Source organism: Drosophila ananassae, chromosome 2R (assembly GCF_017639315.1).
Source record: "Drosophila ananassae strain 14024-0371.13 chromosome 2R, ASM1763931v2, whole genome shotgun sequence".
Lineage (NCBI taxonomy): Eukaryota > Metazoa > Arthropoda > Insecta > Diptera > Drosophilidae > Drosophila > Drosophila ananassae.
The window spans coordinates 17,132,776-17,155,043 of NC_057928.1; the positions used below are offsets into that span (position 1 = coordinate 17,132,776).

The following is a 22,268-nucleotide window of genomic DNA, read 5'->3' on the forward strand; positions in this document are numbered from 1 at the left end:
AAATAATAAATCAAGAAAACAAATGGAAACAATTCAAATAAATATGAAATAATTTTTGAATAAGTTTTGAAAGGTGTTTGTTTTTTAAATTATGTTCAAGGTAAGGAGAATAAGCTTTAAAAAAGCTTAAAATTAAAAAATTAAATATTGTTTTAAAAGGTTTTATATTAGTAAACTAATTTTCAATTCGTTTTAAAACTTATTTGAGTTTCTAAGATATAGTTTGTTTTTTGAATAAATTTCTCAAGTTTAAATCTCCCTTTAATTAAACCCCTTTTAAAATTCGTTATAGTTTTTATATTTTTATGTTTTATTTATTGATTTTTATTTTGTAATTTCTGTTATAGATAAATTCCTGGGTAGAGTACGAGTACGAGTATGAAATAAATAATTTGTTTTGCGTTGCATGTGCTCTTAGAAAACTAATGAAACATTTTCCTTTCATTCTCGATCTCGAAAAAATCGAATAATGGCCACGAAAATGAAAATGTCAGTCTATGTGAACGGTGAGTGCCTCAGAGGGCCACGGCATCTGGGGTAGCAGGATGTGATGGCTGGACAGGATCGGCCACCTCGCCGCCCTCACTGGCATCGTCGTTGACCACGATGACCTCGTTGGAGGGGACAGCTGCCTCCTCGAAGGAGTCGTCGATCGTCTCGCCACTGGCACGGATCTCGTTCTCGGACTCTGGGACAAATTCAGCCACCTCGTCCTGGGAGTTGGGATCGATCTTGTCGTCGACTTCTGGCTTTTTGGTCGGCGCCTCGGTCACAGTGGGAGCTGGAGCGTTCTGCGGACGGTTACCGCCCAGGAAGTTAATGATACCCTGGAGGGGATTGCCGCCCTGCTGCTGGTTCTGGGCCGGAGTGGCGGCCGTGGCGTTTCCGCCGCCAAAGACATTGTTCACAAACTGCTGGATGGGGCCGGGAGGACGCGGAGTGGTGGATACCGCCGCTTGGGGATTGGCGAAGCCGGAAAGGGTGTTCTGGAACTGGTTGCCCAGATTGCTGGCGAACTGCTGGATGCCCTGGAAGGCCTGAGTGGTGGAGTTGACCACGGTCTGGGCGGCATTTTGGACAGCCTGCTGGGCGGAGGTGAAGGCGGCCTGGGGATTCAGGAAGCCGGGCACTGTAGGGGCAGGAGTGGGCTGAGCAGCGTCATCTGCCTGGACCTGAGCCGGAGCCGGAGTGGGCTGTGCCTGCTGCTGCTGCTGGGGCTGGAACTGATTCAGGAACTGACCGATCGGGGAATTCTGGATCAATTGCTGCACAAAGTTGCCCTGGGTGGAGCTCTGGGTGGGGGTGGCCTGGGTGGCTTGACGGACCTGGGGATGGGCCGAGTCCTGAACCTCTGACTGATCCTGCTCCTGGGGATTGGGAACGGGTGCGAGCTGCTCGGTGGGCTCTTCAGCTGGCAGGGTTTTCAGGACAATTTGGGCTGGCTCTTCGGCGGCAGGCTGCTCTTTAATCTCAGGCAGTTCGGGCTTGGGCTCCTCTTTGATCTCCTGGGGAATTTCCTTGATCTCTAAAGGAGTTTCCTTGATCTCTTGAGGAGTTTCCTTGATCTCCTCCTTAAGCTCTAAGGGCTTTGCAGGCAAAACCTCTTTGATTTCAGGCTTGATTTCTGGCTTAATTTCTTCCTTAATTTCTGGTTTAATTTCCTCTTTGATTTCTGGCTTAATTTCTTCCTTAATTTCTGGCTTAATTTCCTCATTGATTTCCTTGGCCTTCTCCTCCAAAATTTCGGGCTTGATCGGCAGGGCTTCCTCCTTCACCAGAGACAGGGACTCCAGGGGCTGCTTATCCTCGATTATGGTCACCGGAATATCGATGGGTTTGTCTGGTAATTGGACGACTCTACCTTGGCAGCTTAAAGCCAAGCAAACTAGGATCAAAGCGACAGACTTCATTATGATTTTTGAGTTAAGCTCCCGGCTATATTAAGGCTATAATTTTTTCACCAACAAGATGCGTTCACAAGCGCCTCACGGCCGCAACTGTTTGAAATTTCTTCGGGCCGAACGCATTTTATACTTTTTTTCACCTTCGCTGCCGGCGTCGAAAGGCAAACAGTCAACAAGAAAGTGGAAGGGAGATGGAGAAATTCGACAGAGCGAGATGGGAAGAGACAAGAGTGGTACTATATCTTTTAGCCCGGGTCTTGGCCAATTCTTGAACTGAATGTCATTGAACTGCTTCCAGTTCGACTTGAGTTACACGCAGGAATCAAAGCAGCCAGGCAAGTGCCATCCCGATACCAAAAGGGTTTTATAATTTCTTTTTTTATTCATTTTTTTTTACGCAGAAAATCGAGAAGAATCTGCAGACATAATTGGCCAATTCAGAGTGGTGTGTGGTGTGGTGTGGTGTGGTGGTGGAGTCTTAACCAGAGACTTGGTAGTTGTCATCAATCATGTTTGTTTTTACGAGTGTACCTACAAATATGGCTATCAATATTTGGTTTATTTAAAAAGCTAAAGTGCTAAGGATATGGATTTTTTCTTTAACAGATATACAACACGGAATATTTAATAGTTTTTTATATTATTTTTTAATTCAGTCTTCGGTTTTTTAGTCATTTTAGACAATAGTTTATACTTTATACTTTTCTTTTATAAAATATAATTTTATGAACTTCATTATTTTAGGGATTTTAAGAGTAATTTATGAAACAATATAGGAAATCTCGTACAACAAAAATACTTTCAAAAAATTAAAGTAAATTATATAATAAGATCTTTTATATTTACCATTTTTAGAACTATTGAAAAATCATTCACTTTATGAGAAATATTTAAATCTTAAACTATGTTACTTATGATAAGAATATAGACTTTTTATTTACCATCTGAACAATACGAAAAATTAACTATTTTTTATATTATTTATTATCTAGTCTTCAGTTTTCAAGTCATTTTATACAATGATATATAAACGTTCCATTAATAACATTTACTTTCTAAAACTTGATTATTTTGGGGATTTTAAGAATATTAAGGTTCCAGTTCCAATATTTCCTATATGTAGAAAGATAGATATTTCATAGATTGTTTATGAAATCCCTTATAACAAAACCTCTTTAAAATAAAATAAAACAGATATCTGAAGTCATTTATAATTCAACTTATACTAGGGAACTAGGAAAAGTAATACACTTTATGAGAAATATCTTGAGCTACTAATAATTAGCTGAATAATCCTTAATCCTATTAACTGCCTTAATAAATGACATGTTAGACTATTAAATAAAATCCCATTACATTGTCCAACTGTGCAGCCATTATTAGTCTTTATCCCAGTCTGGAACCGATCTTGTGTAACTCCTTCTGATGCTGCCCCCAACTCCTCCTGCTTAGTCTTTTTTTCACTCTCATTCCTTGTTGACTCGATTGCATTTGATCGGCGGATTTTTCTTGTTGTCTTCTTGTTTGGTTAAACGATTCTACAAGAAAGCCATTTGTGGTGCTGAGTCTTCCAGCTCAGAGCACAAAGCTTTGGCTTTGACTTTGGCTGGGCCTCCTCTGTGGAAACTTGTTCCCCCCAGGTTGGGTTCTAAAAAAACCTGATCCGTCTATTTTTAGAGTCAATTAGCTTTGGGCCGACTTTGGTCTTTGGTTGTCGGGTCTGCAGATGCATCGGCATTGGGATGCTGCGTTTTCACCCATTCTGGGTTAATAATTCATTAGAAATGCACAGAAAGACACGGAAACCGAAAACGAATGCAACGCCCACCAGGCCGGGGAACAAAGCCCAAATGCATTTTATGCAAATGAAAGCATTTAAATGTAGTTAAATGGGTCAGATGCTGGCAGAGGCCAGAAACCCAGAGTGAAACCTAGTCCGGGGACTCGCCAGATGAAAATTTATTTCCTGTGGACATGGTGGCTGGTGGCTGGTGGCTGGTGGCTGGTGGCTGGTGGCTGGTGGCTGGTGGCTGATGGCAATGATCGATGGCCATCGATCGATCCCCTGCCAGAACTCGTTCTGGTTCTTGGGCCCTTTTGGCCAAGAAGATCTCTGCAAACAGGCCCCACCAGCAGGGCTAAAAAGCAGGGCTTAAAGAAAGAAATTAAAAAGGCAAAAATATATAAAAGTATGTAAAGGATTGGATACTCTTAATAAGGAGTTTAAAATAGATTTTGTTTTGTTTGTAAAATATTATTAAACCTTCAAGAAGTTGGGAGTTTATTTTTAAACTTTAAAAGGTAATAGAAGAAGGTAACTTTAGAAATAAAGTCTTGTCTTGGAAAAAAGAGTTTAAAATGTTTAATTTGTTTTTTATTATTAATAATATTTATTTCTGTTTCATATTTATAATTATTATTATATTATTAATAATAATATTTACAAAACCCTTCATCAAATAAATATCTCCCTTTCAAAAACGAAATCCAAGTGGCCTGCTAAGGACATTGACTTGAAGCTTTCAGATGCTGTTCTTCTTTATTTTATTTTTTATGACCCCCACGTTTGGGTTTTTTATTTTTGCAACTCCAAAATAAAAACCAAAAACCCAAAATTGACTTCAGCACGAGGGCAGAGACAAGAACAAGTTTCTTTTCCATATCCCCCAATCTCATTAAAGGTTCTGTCCGATTTTTATGGTTTTTCTTGGAGTTTTTTAATTACTCCTTTTTTTTAAGTCTTATTTGGGCCAACAAAAAATTTGCTCGAGTTTCGGTTTAAGCTTTGAAATTATGCAATTGCTTGGCTGTTGGGCTTTTTTTAATTTTTTTTTTTTAACTTTTTTTGTTATCTCACACACAATTGGCTGTCGAATTAACACCTCGCTCACATCGCGAACAGGTGGGCGGAAATGCGAGCGGGGCGTGGCCGGGCGGGCCGGCAACAAAAACAACAAATACATTACTCTAAACGGTTGCAACTTTCACTCAACAATCGTGCGGAATACTAACAAAAATAATAACAATACCCACAGTGTACATATGCAAAGTGGGTGACATAAAAAAAAAATAATAAAAAAAATTAAAAATGAAAAATAAAAAGGGGGAAGACTGAGTGGGAGACATCGATCGGGTGATCTCCGTCATCCAAAAATTACCTCACTTATCAAGCTAAGCGGCTTGTTGTTGTTGCCGTAATATTTGTGTCATACTTTGTCAAGGTCACTGCTTTTGGCCAATTTTTACAATGGAACTTTTTATTGTTTTTCGGCCAATTGTGACAATATGGGGGGACAAGTGTGAAAATTGTTGCCAAGGCCGCTTTCATTTGAAAAAATATTTATTTTCTACCACTTTGTTTCATATAATTTCATACTTTTATTTGAACATTTATTTTTAGTTCCAAATGCTACAGGAATATTTGATTCTATTCAAAAAACAATTTATCAGAATTTTCAAACAATAATGACAGTTTTTTAAACATTATTTGTGTTTATTTGTACTTGCTGAATTGAATTCTTTTGAATAATTGTGAAAAAAAGGGAAAATAATATAATTGTTAATTCGAATATATATTCTATGTACCTATTATTTCTTTATCTATTTAGTAATTTAAAAAATCTAAAAATTTACGAGTTCTACATTTAAATATAGCAGGCGCCACCTATCATAATTTTATCGAAGCTTTACAATGTTGGTATTTTATTTTCCTAAGAAAGGACTTTTACAACACTGTGTTTCAGCCCTGGTCAAAGGGGGCGGGAAAATACTTTAAGATAATTCAAACCGGAACTTTGGCGGGCAAATGAAAAAATGTGAATTTGCTTAATTTAATTCGTTTTTATTAGAATTTCCATAGAGCCTATAGATAAAATAAACATGACCTGTAAGAATTATTTCAATGAAATCTATTGTGTTGCAGTCAATGAAATGTATCTCTTTAGTATTATTGTGGAACAAAGAATTTGTATGATCCTAACATATTTTGAAAAGCATTCTAGCTATTATTAGTTTATCATTTTAGTTAGTAACTAGAGTTAGTAAATAGAGTATTTCAGGATTATGGGAAGGATAAAAACACCAATTTATTTAAATAGAAAAAGCGTTTATTATCCAAAATAGTGCTGGAAAACTTAGGTTGGTCGGTTTTGAGCCGCAGTGGTAACACAAATCTGGTTGTTGCAGTTGCGTCAGAGCGAGAGATCTATATACCTCTCACTCTGGCGCAACTTTATCATACCCCAACATGTATGACTAACTAGTCTGAAGCATTTAGCGTTAGGGATTTTTTCCATTTGCCGTTTGAGATGCCAGGGATTTTTCGAGATTCGTGCCATGGTCACTCTAATCAAATCAAAGAGTAAACACGCGTTGTAAAGATTATTGCAGAATTATTGAAGAAAAGAACGCGTAAAATTATAAAAAAATGATGTCCAGCATGTGCTAGGAGCGGCCGTGCAGTGGATAAGTGCAGGTGCGAACGGGGGCAGAGCGGATCGCGTCCCGCTAGCAACAACACAGTGTGCACCGTGCACTCACACTAACACACTAACCCGCACACACATCCAAACAAACACCGACGCACACGCGAGCAATGAAACAACAACAATAACAATAGTAACAACAACAAAAGCAACAAAGTGCCAATAATAACAACAAAACAAAAAAAAAAAAAAAAAACAAAAAAGGAAAAGAAAAGAAAGAAATTATGTTTAATTATAAATAAAAGGCAGCTGCAGTGTGGAATGTGTACTGTAAAGTTTACCGCCCCCCGCCAACCCTCCTTCCCGCCGGCCAGTCACCCAGAGAGGAAAAAGATTCAATTAATATTAATTAATTAAACAAACACCACTGCGTTGGCTTGTGTGGCTGTGTGTGTGTGTGTGTGTGTGGGTCGCTCTTTAAAGAAATTAAAGTGATAAAAAAAATCAGAAAATAAAAGAAAATATTCTTCGCTGTTGTTTGCTTTTGTTCTCAGTGCATTTCCTGTTTGCTATTAACCCTTACCCTGTCGCCCAGTCCAGCCTAACCCGTTATTCCGTTCTACTCCCCTTCTTCTTATCAGCTGATAGGAGCCAGCCACCCCCCGCCCCCCAGCACCTCCTTTGCTTACTTGCACCTGCTGAGAACGTGGGTGACTAATGCACTGCTCGCGCAGTTTGTCAGCTGCTGGCGCCGTGGACTTGACAACAACAACAGCCGGAACAACATCTAACCCAACAGCAACAACAACATCGGCCTTCTATAGAGCGGCTACGTCGGCGTCGGCAGCGGCCTCTGTCAGTACAACACCAACAAAATTAAACAAAAGCAAATCAATGGCCACCACAACAACAACAACAACAACAGCGGCAGCCATGGCAGCAGCCACAAATGCTAAAGATGGTAAGTTGTACAAAAAAAAAAAAAAACACAAAATAAAAGAGTAAAAAAAATTAAGTATCTTAAGATGACCCACAAAAAAAGATACAATCAAAAAAGTATCTTAAAAGTTCAAGGATAGCCTAGTACAGTTTGAGAGGCCAATTACAGTTACAGTGCTTGTCAAACCTAGGGGGGAGTTTTAAAAAGAAGTTTCTTACTTAAAGTGGCTTGAAGGCAACTAGTATTTCGTTTTTTTTTAATAAACTATTTATTTAAAATTAAGAAAAAGTTCCACCCACCTTGATTGCATAAGTTTCTCGTTTACCTTCATTTTTTCTTCATTTTTTCTTTATTTTTCCTCCAAAAACACTAAAGACTCTCCATATTTGTTTGTTTTTTGTACTCAAGAGCTGTTGTGCTGTAATCCTAATCCATCAAGGTATAATCTTTTGTTTTGTTCTTTGAACAAGTTCCGCGCCAAACAAAAATCCCCACCAACGCCCATCCCCGTCTCTCTTTATCCCCAATATCCCTATCTCTTTCTCCATATTACTTAATTTTTTCTGCTCAGACTGACGTAACTTGTTGAGCAAAAGATACATGCACTGTTATTAAATGTTACTAACTAATTTAATTTAAATATTAAACAGATCTTTAAAAAGTAATATCTAATAACTATTAATTTTTAGATCTTAGATTCAAATTTAAAAAAAAAGTTATACTAGTTTCTCTCTCTGCATTGGATTGGTTTCTGGCTCTTGGCTCTTAGCTATGGGATCTGACCAAAAAGTCTTCCAAAGAATAAAAGAAAACTTTTATTAATATCAATAACCAAAAGAGCGGAGCGAGGGCAACAAATAAGGCAAGAAATTAATGAATGCCGGCGGGGGAATTAAGTTCAACAGCAGAAGCAGTAGAAGCAGTAGAAGCAACAGCGGCAGCAGCAAACCATAACCAGATTAACAACCAGGCTAATAATTAAGAAGTGCCGGCCAGCAAAAAAAAATTGTAAAAAATACTACATACATATAATATATATAAAATTTAATTGGCAAGGGGGGAAAATGGTAGCAGCAGGCTGGTAGGCTGGTAGGCTGAGAGGGCCATTGCGAAGGTCAGCCGGTGGCCTGAAGGTCATAAGCATTTCGACGTTGTCGTCACCTCTGAACCCGCTCGAATTTATTGATTTTACACGCAGAAGTAGCAGCAGCAGCAGCAGCCACAAAAAAACGAGAAAAATAATCATACTTTCTACAGAAAAAAATATCTATAAAAAATGTATAATTATAAAATAAACAAAATATTATAATTATTACAAAATAAAAAGTATAAAGATCATTTATTTTTTTGGTTTTTTAATTTCTAGATCTCACTGTACCATTTTATTCATACCTCTTGTGGCTTCTTTGGTATTAGTGCTCACTGTATGGCTTATACCAAAAGGCCAAATGGAAAAACCAGCTCCAAAAGCCGGTCAAAAGAAACCAACCAAAATATAGAGAGATTCCTCCCATCATGGTCACAGTTTGATGCTAAAATCGTGTGTTGTTTTTATTTATTTGCAAGTGGATTCTGATAAACTATAGCAGTTAAATCATAGCTATTCCAGTTTATCTAGCTGTTCTGTTATTTTATCCCAACATTGCCATTTTTGAGTAATTTTCTATGTTTTTTCTTATCAGTTAGATAAGGTAGCTGACACAGCGTTTAAAAGTGATTCAATTGATGGAAAGTACGACTGAACTATCGACAAGAAGTCCAAAATTTCATTTAAAAACTAAATAAATCTCACTATAATGTCTAACATTTTTTATCAGTCCACTTAGCCGATATCTGGCTGCTATCTTCCACCTATTTACATTACATTTTATTTGTTTTTTTTGGCCGCTTATCTGCTGCAAATACAAGTTGTCATTTTCAATTAGTGCCCGCGGCACTGAGAGTAAACACCGAGTGCTTTTTAATTCCATTTTCAGCATCAGGTAGAGAACTGGACCCTTTAACTGGAGCCTGATTTTTTCCAAATATTTAATGATCATAAAATGGCAAACACACGCGTCCCGACTTATTTGCTTTAGGGCTTACGGGCTAAAAAATATTTTGCAATTAGTGGATCGCTAATAAAACATAGTTTGGAAAAAAATGGCAAATAGTAGTCTGTGTTATTGACATATCGGTTGCATTTTAACTGAATTCCCACAGCTGTTGCGTCCTCTTTTTTATTTCAAGCTCTTTGTGTCTTGTTTGCTTGGTTCACGTGCTTGGGCCGGCGGGCTTCATTTGCTGAATGCATTTCCACCGGCTGCCAGGGCGTCATTTTTCAATTGCCCACCTTCCCAGACCCACCTTTCCCAGCTCCCCAGGCCCCACCACGCTCTCGGAGTGGCAGTTTGTCATGAGCAGAGGGCCAGGTGTCGGTCTGTTCATCGTCGCGTTTCCTGTTTCCCTGCCGACTTAACCCATTAAAGGCGGCTTTAACGGCTTTCCAAGGTGTTTTCTTATCATAAAAAGAATTCCAAGAAAAAAGTGTTTTCAGTTGCTTTTTGGAATAAAAAAATAATGATTTTTAAACAGCTTTTCTTGGAAACTCTTTTATAAAAACATATGAAAAAAGGCTATAATATTTATTGAGAATTAAAAATAAATATATTTTAGGACCTGTGCTAAAATGGGTTAACCCTTTTGGACTGAAACTAAGCTCAGTTCAGCGACTCCCGGGGATTGCAATTTGATTTGTGGGCGAGTTTCGTGGCGGTTGCAAAGTGAAGACTTGCTCTAAATTGCTGTGAGACTCAAAGCCCGACTTATGAATGAGTTTATTGTGCATTCTAACAACTTAACTGGGCCTTTACCCAGGCTATATTTCATATTTAATTGTAGAGACTAGCAGGTGTCAAGGAGTTGGATTCAAATCTAGTTCTCTCTAGTTTTCATGAGCCATATAAGCTATTTAATAGCAGTGAACTGTATGCATTTCCCAGCTAATTTGTCTTGCATTTCTGGCATTACTTCCCCCAACTTTTTCTGACGCTTCCGCGCTAATTTGCTTAGTAATTTGCATTTCGCAAATGCCATTCGAGGCGTGTGAATAAAAAACAAAAAACAAAACTATAAAAAAGAGAAGGAATAATGTAATTTGCTGTCTGACTTTAATGAATGGCCCCAAGTCCATGTTAAGCTCTGTTTACCGAATATTGAATATCCGACCGCCCCTCCGCCCTAATTGCTGCTAATTACGCGCATAAAATTTACCTCCAACCCATTCCGTAAATGTCTGCGTTTGCGTCCATTCCGGCGCTGGTTCTGTTTTATGTTTCTTGCTTCATTACGATTTTTATTGCTCCAAAAGGGGACTCGAGACTCTGGCCCCCAAGACGTTCATTAGAAGGAAATGCAAACATAACTCGCCGACGGTGAAAATCATTTCAGAGCATCTCTCCTTCTATTTTTTTGATAAAACTCAATGGTCAATGGATGGATGCAACCGATTCAAGTATATTTCCATTTGAATTTCAAAGTTCAACCCGGTCTGTTGGATGCTTCGCTTTTTTTTTAAGAAATTCAAATGGCGCGTGGTCGCATAAAATTCGTTTTTTTCAGTCGGTTTGTTGCTTGAGTCCTTTTGGATTAGTGATGGAAACGTGACCGGATGTAATTGCTTTTTCAACCAGGTATTCCAGGGACTACAAAATTTAATAATTATTTCACAAAATAAGTTGAAACTTTTCTTATCTCGGCTGTCGAGAATTTAAATTCCTTTTCAATGACTAGAAAATGGTTTTATGACCAAACTCTAAGCCTTCTGGGGGATCTCGGAATTCAAAAACATGACTCACGGCTCTGGCACACCTATAGTCTGTCTATAGTTCCAAATCCCAAAAGAAACCCCATTCCCCTCCTCATTAGATGGAGCACAGTTTCCACTCGAATGCCGCTGAATGTTCTGTGACGTATCTCGGACATCATCGCCCAGCAATTTCTGTCAGTTCTTTTTTTTTGGTTGTGTTTCGTTTTTAATTGTCGCCTGCCTCGTTGTGCCTGTCATCGAATACAAAAAATGGAAAAAAATGGGGAAAAATCGTTATGCCAAAAATGGGGAAACTCGCAATTCGGTTTTGTTTGTGTTTCCTTTTTAAATATTCCCATTGAGTTTCTATTGCAATAATTTGCAAGTGGTTTTCGCAAATCGATTGCAGCGATACTCGTGTATTTTATTCCATTTTTTATTGTCTAGTGTTTGCATATTTTGCAAATTAACTTTGTTATGCAGAACTTTGCCTCAAATCGATTGGAAAATCTGCCCACTCATGGCAATTAATACAAACGGCTTGACTCTAAATTATAGTTGTGGGTCCTTGGTCCTTGGTCCTGACATGATTGGGAAATTTAAATGATGTGATCACCTGTCCGGGACACTGATTGATTTATTCCACCTGGAAAGGGAACAACATCCAATTGTCAATTGCAGGTGTGTGCCTTGCATCTGCCAGCTTCTCAAACTAATTAAACTTTCATTTAAGGCATGTCACGTTCGTCCCCAAAAGCGGACTGTGGTATCAAAGTTTGTAAAAAAGATGTTAAAGACTTTATAGCTTATAGAATATATTTTTTTTATTTTGTCATAAAGTGATGCTTAAATTGCCTCCTTCTATGATCTGTTCCACTCTATTGACTTTCCCCCACTCACCGCAAATCAAATAATGGAAACCGACATCGACCACTGTCACTCGTAGCACAGATACACAGATATGTTATCCTCGACCCCTTGACCCCGCCCAGTGCCCTTCGAAAGGACACCGGTGTGCTGAACACATCCTATGCCGGGTTCCAAGTGCCAACCGCAACGGAACACACATCAAATCGAACCAAATGGAACCGAAAATTCGCACGGTCCCAAACCAAATGCCACCGCAAAATGCAAAATCCTTTGAACTACGGGATAGTAGAGTGTCCTGTGAGATAAAAAGGATAATAATTAAATACAGATTTATATAAAAAAAAAAAACAGAAAAGTAAAGAGTAAAAGTATCTTTTATTACTTCTATGTCCTTTTTATCTTTTATATACAAACAGAAATAATTTTAAACAATTTTTTCTGGCGCTAGACACCCTTGTGAACAGTTTGAAATGCATTGCATTATCCTGCCACAGGATTCACCCTATTTTTGCGGTAATTTACCGCAATTTGTAAATATTTAATGAACATTAATTAAATGCAAATGTAAAGCATTCCATTTCAGCGCCAGCTCATCTAGTTTCCAACCTTCATTTCGGGTTTTATATTTTATGTTTATTTTGGTTTCTGACTACTTTTTTCCTCCTGTAAGGATACAATTTTCATTTAATTTTACTGCCACTTGCAGTAGTGGAAAATGAAAGAGAAGGTAGAGAAGTATGAGACTGGGAAATGGAAAATTGTAATGTGGAAATTTGTATTTTTTTTTTTTTCAATATTGCGTTGAGCAACAGCCGGTGCTAGTCCTTTCGGCAGGTGTGGGTCCTTTCAAACGTATCCTTTTGGGTTCACACACATGCTGTGCCGGACTGGGCTCAATGTGCGTAGCAATTTTTATGAGCATTGCGTTTTATCCACTTGTATTCCAAGTATTTTTATGATTTTTTACCTTTTTTTTTTGTGCGCCAAGGCCTTGCGAAAAGCTGGGCATTGTAGTGGAAAATTTTTGTTTTTCTGCAAAACTATGTAGGACGCTTGATTGCTCTTTTCCCTTTTCAGTTTGCCACATTGCCACAGCCACGCCCACACTGCACGCCCACAAAGCCTATTATGCCATTTTCTGTTTGTTATTGTATTCCTGCTACTTCTTCTGTCTCATTCGGGGTACTTCTCTGTCCTTTGTTGTGTCCTTTTCTCTTGTAGTTGTAGTTGTCGGTTTTTTTTTATTTTTAGTTTTTCCATAGAATGATGTCCTTGTGAGGGGATATAGGTGGAAACTCAAAGTCTAGGTTGAGGGGGTTTTTTTTTTAAAGAGGATATCTTTAATCTGAAGCTTTTTAGATCATGTTTTCTTAAAAATATGGCTTGGAGGATCATTTATTTTAAAGATTTTCTAGCTCCATTTCTTTATATTCATTTAGTCATATTTTTTTGGCATTTTGACCGTCCTTTTTTAAGGATATTTGTAAGAAAGTTATGTCCTTATGAACAAATTAAGGAGCAACTGGATGTCTAGGTTGGGATTTTTATTTGGAAAGAGAGGGACTTCCATCTGTTTCTGTTGTAAGTTTTCTTCCTAGGATACCTTAAAGGATCAAAAGTTTTCATATATTTTGAGACATTTTCAGGACCCCCTCCTTTTAAGATATTTGTGGAAAAGTGATTTATAAGAATATATGGTTTAATAAAATTATATATCTTTAATCTGATATTTGTAAGTTAATATTTTCATCAGTTATAGGATTATTTTAAAGATTTTTTTATATTTATTGAGACATCTCTTTAGGACCCCCTCCTCCTTTTAAAAAATATTTGTAGAAAAGTGATGTCCTTAAGAAACTAAAAGTCTTACTAAAAGTTGAAGATATGGATTTAAAAAGAAATATATCTTAAATCTGATATCTAGGAGATAATACTCTCTTCTTTAATAGGATTATTTTAAAGATTTCCTATTTATTTAGTCATCCCTCTATAACCCCCCTCCTTTAGGGATATTATTGACTTTCCGTCTGCTGACGCACTAGGATAGAACTCGATTCCCGTGATTCTTGGCCAGGCAAGTGAAGTGTTTGCCGGGATGCTGGTGGGTGGCGTTGCAATTGTTCCTATCCAGCTGTCATTTTGAGGCCGTAATTTGTTTGCGGCTTCCTCTTCCGCCCCCCAGCTCCTTGATTCCTCACTGGAATGCGTGGGCGGAACTTTTTCTTTCAGCTGCTGCTCGAGCATTTCCATTTCCATTCAAAATAACAAAGGCACTTGCTGTTTGACTTGCTGTCTGTCGCTCTGCATGCCACACCACACACCACACATACTCTTCGTATATTTTTGGCCATCTCGTTGAGCTATTTTTAAAAAAGCAGATAGTATCAGCCAGCGGCCGAAACAATCTTTTGTTTTCCAAACAAACACTGAACACCAGATACAAATACCAAATGATTTTTGTTTTCTGTTTAATTGCCGCGACAGACTTATCTGGTTTTATACTTTTTCCGTATTTTTCTTCAGCGGCCAGATAAAAGCTGTGTATTCCGTAACTTTCTGACAGTTGAGATTTTTAATTAGCCATCATTAAGATGCCTTAACAAAGTTGTAAGCCATAGAGCCATGAGGAGAAGGCGGTTAAGGGCCGGCCTGGCTAGATTGCAAATTGTTGTCAAAATTAGCGACAAGTTTTTAATAATTTTTTGTTAGTACACTTTTCCGCTTGCTTTTGTTGTCCACTGGAAAGATAAGGCTTAAATTACCCGACCACAACGAAGTATGGCCAAAAAAAAAATAATAATAAACTTCATGAAAAGTTGGCATTTCTTTCATAGAAAATGTCTTCTTTTCGGCCACCATCGTTTTTGGCTCATTTATTTTCGTTGCTAATTTTTGGCATTCTTCTGGCCCCGGCCCTGTCTCTTCTTTTCTTTTCTTTTCTTTCTGGTCGAGAATGAGAATATTTCTGTTAGCATCTTTTTTATGGGTTGGACACGCGTTTTCTGCTCGACCTCACCGATTGACAGCCTGATTTGATGTTTCTATAGTCTCTTGTCTATTGATATTTTTGTATCGAATTTTGTTTCTTTTTTTTTTGGCTCTTAGTCTGCTCGTTTCTCTACGCCGTTGTGGCCATAAATTTGCTTGATTCTGCTAATTGACAGTCTCATGAGGGCGCTCAATTAATTCGGTGGCAATTGACGCACGTGCGCCATGATGCAGTTGCTATTGCGATTGCGAGTGGAGGGCGTGATCAGGTGGCGTATACTTGATAATTGTTGACACTTGTCACACACACACTTCCCCCCTAGGCCGGGCAATCGAAATTGAAATTGTCGTAGTCATGGGAAGTGGTCGGAAAGGGGAAAGTCTGTTGAGGAAATGAGTCCGAATCCCCCTGGCAATCAAATTTCAATCTACGAAGTCAGGGAAACAATACACGTGTACACAAAATATTATATGTTTTTATTGAATATTTGTTTTCTATTTTATTTTGTTGATATTTCAATAAAGAATTCCATCATTTTTTGGCAAACAATTTCCAATAACTCTTAGTTTTCTTGTATATTTTTGTTTAATTCGTTTTGTTGATGTTTAATTTTGTATGGCCATGATGGGTAGTGTGATGTGTCGAGTGTAGAGTGACAATTGCATGTTCCACATCCATTCATTGGCAGCCGAAGCCACAGCCACAGCCAGCTTTCTCTTGACCTCCTGGTGCCCTGCTCCGTCCCCCTCTGGCCACTTCATGGCATGTCATTCACTTGGTTCTTGTCTCGATTACATAACCCAGTTATTAATGGTTTCTAAGTGTTCCATCACGCTCTCTGCACACCCATCCCCAGTCCCAGCTCAGGCCAGGCCACCGCATCAATGTTGTCATAGCCGTGACGTGGCGACTTCGTGACATGTTAACCCGAGACAAATGTGGAGCATGTGTCTGAGCATTCTGCGTTCTACGTTCTGCGTTCTACTCTATTATTCACAGAATGGCAGTGGTGGTCTTGGTCAGGTGGGAAGATTGGCCCCGACAGCCAGGCACTTTCTGCAATTTGTTAATGAGTTTCAGTCGCAACTGATTGGGGGAAGGAGTCCTCCCTTGGCTGATCGAAAAAGTTCATGAACTTTGGCACGAAGCCCACAAATTCAGTAACCTCCGCACAATAGGCGCCGGCCTAAATAGACTTCCTGCCAGCCAATCGCTCTCAAACTGTTGCCACAATGGAAACTCTGTCAAATCCTGGCTTTGCCTTTGGCTTCTGCTTTGGCAATTGTGGGTTAGTTTTAAAGTCATCATTTTCTTTCACATAGTATGGTTAGAGGCACCATAGTCCCTCCCGACTTCTCAATTTCAATGCAGTTTCTTTGCAGTTCTGCTCTCCCGTTGCCACAACAATTGCGGCGTAAAAGCGTGAAAATAGCGCACAAAAGGTGATGGGTGGCAGGTGGAATGGGGCAGGAAGCCAGCCAGGAAGGGGTCATGGAAAATTGTCACACAAGCACACAGGAACTTGAGCCAGAGACCGAGCCAGTGCCAGTGCCAGTGCCAGTGGCAGAGCCCGAGCCAGAGCCAGAGCTAGAGAGTTCAGAGACTCCTGGGCAAGGTTTTGTGTGGCAGGTCTTTTGCTCCTCTGGCCTCTGATGTGAAAAGAAGTTGCACAGTGGCATGTCATCTCACAGGGAATCTGAAAGTCAAGGAGTTATAAAAAGGATTTTGTTATGAATCTGACTTCCTTTTAAAAGCTATTATTAAGTGGAATAATATCCTGTTGCAAGACCTTACTTGGAAATCTAAATAAATATTTTAGACCACTGTGCCCCATAAGTTGGCTCCGGCCTCGGGTTTCTAACTATTGCGTTTATGAAACGGATGTTGCCGCTTGCAGCTTAGTGCACTTGAGTCAACGTTAGCGTCCTGGCAAGCTGCATCCTGCCATCCTTAGCCAACCACCTCGGCAAGTGGCAGTTGCACATGTGGCGCGTGTTTTGTGTGCTGAAATTTTACCTTGGTCCGGTCCTTTTGGCTTTGCGGGCTTGGGCTCTTTGTCTGCAACCTTTTGATTGAGTCGAGGGCAAGGACCCAACCCAACCCAACCCAACCCGAGCGACCGTCTTTTCGCCATAGCCCACAACCCCAACAAAAGGACTATCCTTTTTGTCCTTTTTGGCATTGTGACGGTTAATTGAATTAGTCAAATGAAATATTTCCATATGCAGTGGAATTTAATTTCATTTCGGACTCTGTTCTTCATTAGATTATGGTTGTGGTGATTTTATTTCGGTTTCTGAATTCAAATCGCACAGAATGAGGCTCAGAGTGGGACTCAGAGGTGGGCGCTTGTCTCCAAAAATTATGCAGATATATATCAGATCTCGGATTTTTTAATTTAATTTATTCAATCACTGCTTGTTTCTTGTTCTGTATGTGAAAGGTGTCTGGCTTGACGCCTAATTATCATATGTGAGGGGTCTGATGCGATTCAAAGCTCTCCGATGAGTTCAACACTCGATTGATTTGTTATGCCAGAAACGTTTGATTTCGAAAGCATTTCGCCGAATTTCCCAAGAATGTTAGAATAACATTGCTTTGGATTCTTGGCCCTCTGCACTTTCAGTTTATGTCAACTACGTGAGCAGAAATCCCAAAGGAGAGTGCATTGGAGTTGCAGTTAACAAAAACAAAAAAAAAACAGCTTCCATGTAATCCCCGCTGCTGTGGACAACTGAACAAAGTCGGTGGATTTGTTACAAACTGCTCTGTAAGCCATAAAAATGGTTACACTCTACACTAATTGATGGACAAGATAGAAGGGTTGTCCTCGGCTAAGCTCCGCACAAGGCACAAGGATTTGCACTGCAACTATTTAATAAACAAGGACACATGTAGCCTTTTTAACTTTCCACTCCACTCCAGGAAATTGCAACACTCTAGAGTGGAATGCCAAGCTATTCAGACATCTCTTGGCGTAAAATTTAAATCTTTATTTCTCTCTCTGTAGCCACTTCGACACCACATGGGGCGTCATGTTGACACGAAGCAAAAGTTTTTGGCAAATCGTGGAGTGGCAGGATGGTGGAAGGTGAAGGGTTAGAATCCAGCTGGACTCCAACTGGCTTTTGTTTGCATAAAATATGTAATTCAATTTATATTTCACTTTGGGCTCTCTTGTTTTTCTTTTGTTTATTTCAATTAGAATTTCTGATAAGCCCGTTTAAGTCTGCAGACAGTCACTTCCTCTGCCCAGTGACCAGTGACCAGTACCCGGTGACCTGGCCAGGTCTGCTCCACTACATGGGTGGAATTAGTCCAAACAGACGCATAAATAACAAAAAAAACATCCAAGATTTCTCGATGGTGGCACCAACCGCCGAATGCAACGGGTGGTGCGCCGTCTGTGGTGCTAATATCTGTTGGTGGCAGCTTTAAATGCAAATCTCTTCACATTGATATGCTAAGCAGATGCGTCTGTGCGACTCTGTCTGGCACTTCCCAAGGTGTGGTCCTCCTCCCATTCGACTGATTTAGATGAGGCTTTAGTGGCAGCAGCTATACATTTTGAATGGAATCGTAATGACCGAAAAGTAATCTTTCATTGGAGGAACTGCAGCTTGCTAGGATCAACTGAGATTGTTGCGAGTGATGGGGAATGTGAGCTTAGCATGCCAGTTTATTATTTCTAAAATAGTTCCTTAAAGTTTCCTTATAGATATAAGATTTAAAACACATATATAGGTTGCATATTTCGGTTATAGCTCTTTTGGATTTTGGCCAACGAATGTGCGAGAAAATAGAAAACTTTGTGCCCAGCATCATCGGAATGCAACATTCAGTGTTTGCTTTCGTGGTTTCTGTTGTTTGTTTGCTCTTTCCTAGCTGGCTCTGGCTTGTTTGTTTGCTTTCCTAATTTCCTTGGTGTTTTCCGCACTTGCATTTAGTTGCAAGTATTTTTTTTTTTGGAAAACATTTTATACCAAATGTTCGAAACTTTGTCGAAGTGGAATGCAGTTGGGTAGCTGGATGGCTTGTCGGAATATCGAACCACTTTTTGCTGGCCAATTTGCCAAGGCAGTCGAGTCAAGTGACTCTTGCCAGGAAGTTTCTCGTCATTAGGCCAATTGAAAACTTATTTTTTTTACTTCTTCTTGTGTGACATTTTGCCATCCAATATGATGACCTAAATAATGAAGAGCACAAGCTGCCTCTTGCCACAAAATGGGGGCAGGGGCTACTTACTGTCTAGTGATGGTGTCTTCTATTCACACAATTTAATTAAATTATGATGAAAGTCAGCTGAAGTTGACAAGAACACAAGTTTATCGAACTTGAAGGCAGTTTCAAGTTTGGGGCGAAATGGAAATTGAGTGGAAATTTTATTGGCTTTGATGGGAAATTGGTTTAAATTGTCAATAGAAGTAATAAAGAATTGTGTTTCTTAATTTTAATTATATCATTTATTGAGTCGAGGACTCTATAAAGGACACACTTTTTCCCTCCCATCCTTGTCCCAGCAGTCCATGACAATTATTAATTTTAATAAACCTCCCAGGGCACTTTCCACCTTTCCCCCATCAGCCCCCACCAGCTAATGATATAATTTTTCTTCAGTTACCTAATTGAATACATTTGCTAGAAGGGGGGGGGCGTACCAGGGGGCGTGGTCTTGGGTCTGGAACACATGGCAGGGCATCCTCACAAAATGGCAACAAAGATTGTTAATAATGGCAAACAAGCGGAGGAGCTACTGGAGTTTCCACTTCTCAGCTACTCTGGCCCTGCCACTTGAGCATTGACGGGCGGGTTGCCGTGTATCTGTAAGATACTTCCTCATCCCCCTCTCCCTTAGCCAAGAAGAAGAAGTTAATTTGCAGCGACGGGCACGCAAAAATCAAGAAGGGGGGAAAGCTTCTGCTTTTTCGGAGGAAAAGTGGTAGTGGGCGGTGGGAGGAGGGGGAAAAACCAAGACGAAGAAGAGCACATAAAACGGCATTCCGCGGCAATCAGGGTGAGGGGAGTGGCGGAAAAGGGGGCGGGAATCGGTGGGAGAACGCATTACAAATTCCATTACTTTGAGCAGCGAACATGACCTGATTTTTATGTACAAGTATGCGTGTCGGTGTCTCGCCAATGTGCATGTGTGTGTCAGAGAGTGTATCTGTGTCTGCCTCTGTGTGTGTGCGTGTCTGTGTGAGCCAATGGATGGAGATGCTGCGGGAAAGAAATTAGGCTGGCCCAAAAAAGATACCACGAAGAAATGTTGATGGCAACAGTCTGCTAAGGTTTATACACTGAAAAAATAAAGTTTAGCACAAAATTATAAGAATTTAAACATGATTTTTATAAAATTAAATATATTAGCTTTTAATAAAAAATAACATTTTTGATTTTATGAATAATTTTTCACCTTTTTTTTTTCTCCCAGTGTTTCGGGCACTTTAGTGTGCGTGCGTGCATATTTGAGCCACGTATTGGCCAGGACCTCCCTCCTCATGGCCTCCCCTCCCCTCCTAACCCATCACGCCTTTTGCTTCCTCTTCCTACGTCTTGGCCACTTGTCGAGTCACGTAGCACAAAGTTTTAAGCATTGGCACTTGCGACGTGCAATGGCTATCCCCCCCACTTGCCACCACCCACTTGCCACCTCTTCGGGCCGCCCTTCTCCTCCTCCTCCCTTCTTGGCCATTTTTGGCTATCACAAGGCAATAAATTAACAAAAATGAATGGATACGAGTGGCAGGGCCACAAGGAGGAGAGTGGCAGGGCCTACACACACACAACTCAATCTACTAGGACTTGCCACGCCCCAGCTCCTTCTTGTGTGTGTGTGGAGTAGGCCTGTCGGGGGGAAGGAGGGGTAGTGGCATGGAGTCTGAGTGGTTGGATAGGGCCTGTGGCCTGTGGTGCAAAGTGCAGTGGGTTATTGGCGCACTTTTATGGCCAGAAAAATTACTTGTCGCACGATTCTCTCGCTTCTCATGCCTCATTGGACATTCTGGCTTACAGACAAAAAAAAAAGGATTGTACAATAAACTGTAATAGATATCCTTAAGAGTCCTTCAAGACAAGAATTAGTTGATAAGACATCAAAAATAAATATGTTTAATAATAATTTCTTTTAATTAAGACTGATGAAGACTGAAGTCAAGTAACTTTGACATTTTACTCGCCGTGTCCTGCTCCTTTGCAGGACACCCTCACAATGAAAGTGTCACAAGTTGGATGGGCGTGTTGCCCCGAGGCCAGTTTTTTGGGTTTGGTTCAAAGTGCACTTTATTCAATTAAAAAGTATCGAGGGAGGTGTTCGAGGGTTCCGGCCAGAAACGGGTCATGGAAGCCGTTCTCCCTGCCTGTCCCTCCGTCTGACATGGAAAATGCTGTTAATGTTTGCCGAAGGCAAATTGTCCAACCAATTATGATTGCCAAGAGTGGAGAAAACGAGGACGAGGTGGGACGGTGTCGGTGTCGGTTTGAGGTCGTTAGTGGCTCTGAATGCTGAAGGTTTTGCGGATTTTGGGTCGATTGTGCCAATGTTGAACTGCCACTAAACTGACACAGTTTCTGCAGCTTAAAGCCACTAAACCGACGCAAAGCAAACTGCCAGCAACCAAGTCTTTTCGATGGGAAAACGGCTCAAATAAACGGGTAATGGAACAAAGAAATATTTTAATATTGTTTTATGAACGTGAGTTAACAAAGGGGTTTCCTGAGTACGTCTCTGACGGAGACAAGGCTATATCTTCGCTAATACCAATCCGATTTTTAAGAGGGATATCTTAAAGGATTTGTAAATAGATTCTCCGTTTATCTGCATCAAAATCTGGATGCAAAATATTTCTTCGATTTTTTCATATATTTTCTGGGGGCTTCCCTTCAAAAATTACGAATATCGGTTGAAAGGCTAATATGAGCCACTGCGAAGGCCATATCTTCGCCAATATCCATCCGATTCCTAAGCGGGATACCTTAATCGATTTGTAGGTCGATTCTCCATAAATCTGCATCAAAATCTGGATGCAAAATATTTTTTGGATTTTTTTCAAATTTTCTGGGGGCTCCCCTTCAAAAATTATGAAAATCGCTTGTAAGGCCAATATGAGCCACTGCGAAGGCCATATCTTCGCCAATATCCATCCGATTCCTAAGCGGTGTAATTAAAACGATTTGTAAATCGAATATCCCTAAGTCTGCATAATAATTTGGATGCAAAATATTTTTTCAATTTTTTATTGAATTTTCTGTGGTTTCTCTTTAAAATGCATGTAAAAGCCAATATAACCTGGAACTCGAAGGCTATAATATGAAATAGTTGATGATTTTTGGTATAATTTTTCAGTTCTCTCATGAA

At 39.8% G+C, this 22,268-nt stretch overlaps 2 protein-coding genes and 1 long non-coding RNA gene across 5 annotated transcripts in view; 1 reads left to right on the forward strand and 2 right to left on the reverse strand.

The window, feature by feature from the left end:
- Positions 1-292: 292 nt before the first annotated feature.
- Positions 293-2,020, reverse strand: LOC6493137 (20-hydroxyecdysone protein). Its single transcript, XM_001957089.3, has one exon. It carries the CDS (start codon positions 1,908-1,910, stop codon positions 516-518), a length of 1,395 nt encoding a protein of 464 aa, XP_001957125.1. The 5' UTR covers positions 1,911-2,020; the 3' UTR covers positions 293-515.
- A 346-nt stretch (positions 2,021-2,366) lies between these two features.
- LOC116655899 lies at positions 2,367-3,867 on the reverse strand. Its single transcript, XR_004310995.2, has 2 exons — positions 3,261-3,867; positions 2,367-2,435 (listed from the first exon to the last, which is right to left on the reverse strand). It is a non-coding gene; the product is annotated as an uncharacterized LOC116655899 (long non-coding RNA).
- A 2,332-nt stretch (positions 3,868-6,199) lies between these two features.
- The window catches only part of LOC6506847 (cyclin-dependent kinase 14), an 82,973-nt gene continuing 66,904 nt past the window's right edge, over positions 6,200-22,268 (forward strand). Inside the window, exons 1-2 of one of the 3 annotated variants that reach the window (XM_032454786.2) lie at positions 6,201-6,378; positions 6,924-7,289. In XM_032454786.2, the coding sequence (XP_032310677.1) occupies positions 7,046-7,289 (244 nt within the window). In that variant the 5' untranslated portion in view covers positions 6,201-6,378; positions 6,924-7,045. Of the gene's footprint in view, positions 7,290-22,268 lie in introns of all 3 variants that reach the window. The other 2 variants (XM_001957088.4, XM_032454788.2) reach the window with 2 other exon arrangements.

Excerpts from the sequence above, each read along its gene's own strand:
- LOC6493137 (XM_001957089.3), bottom strand. The coding sequence starts at position 1,910 with ATGAAGTCTGTCGCTTTGATCCTAGTTTGCTTGGCTTTAAGCTGCCAA.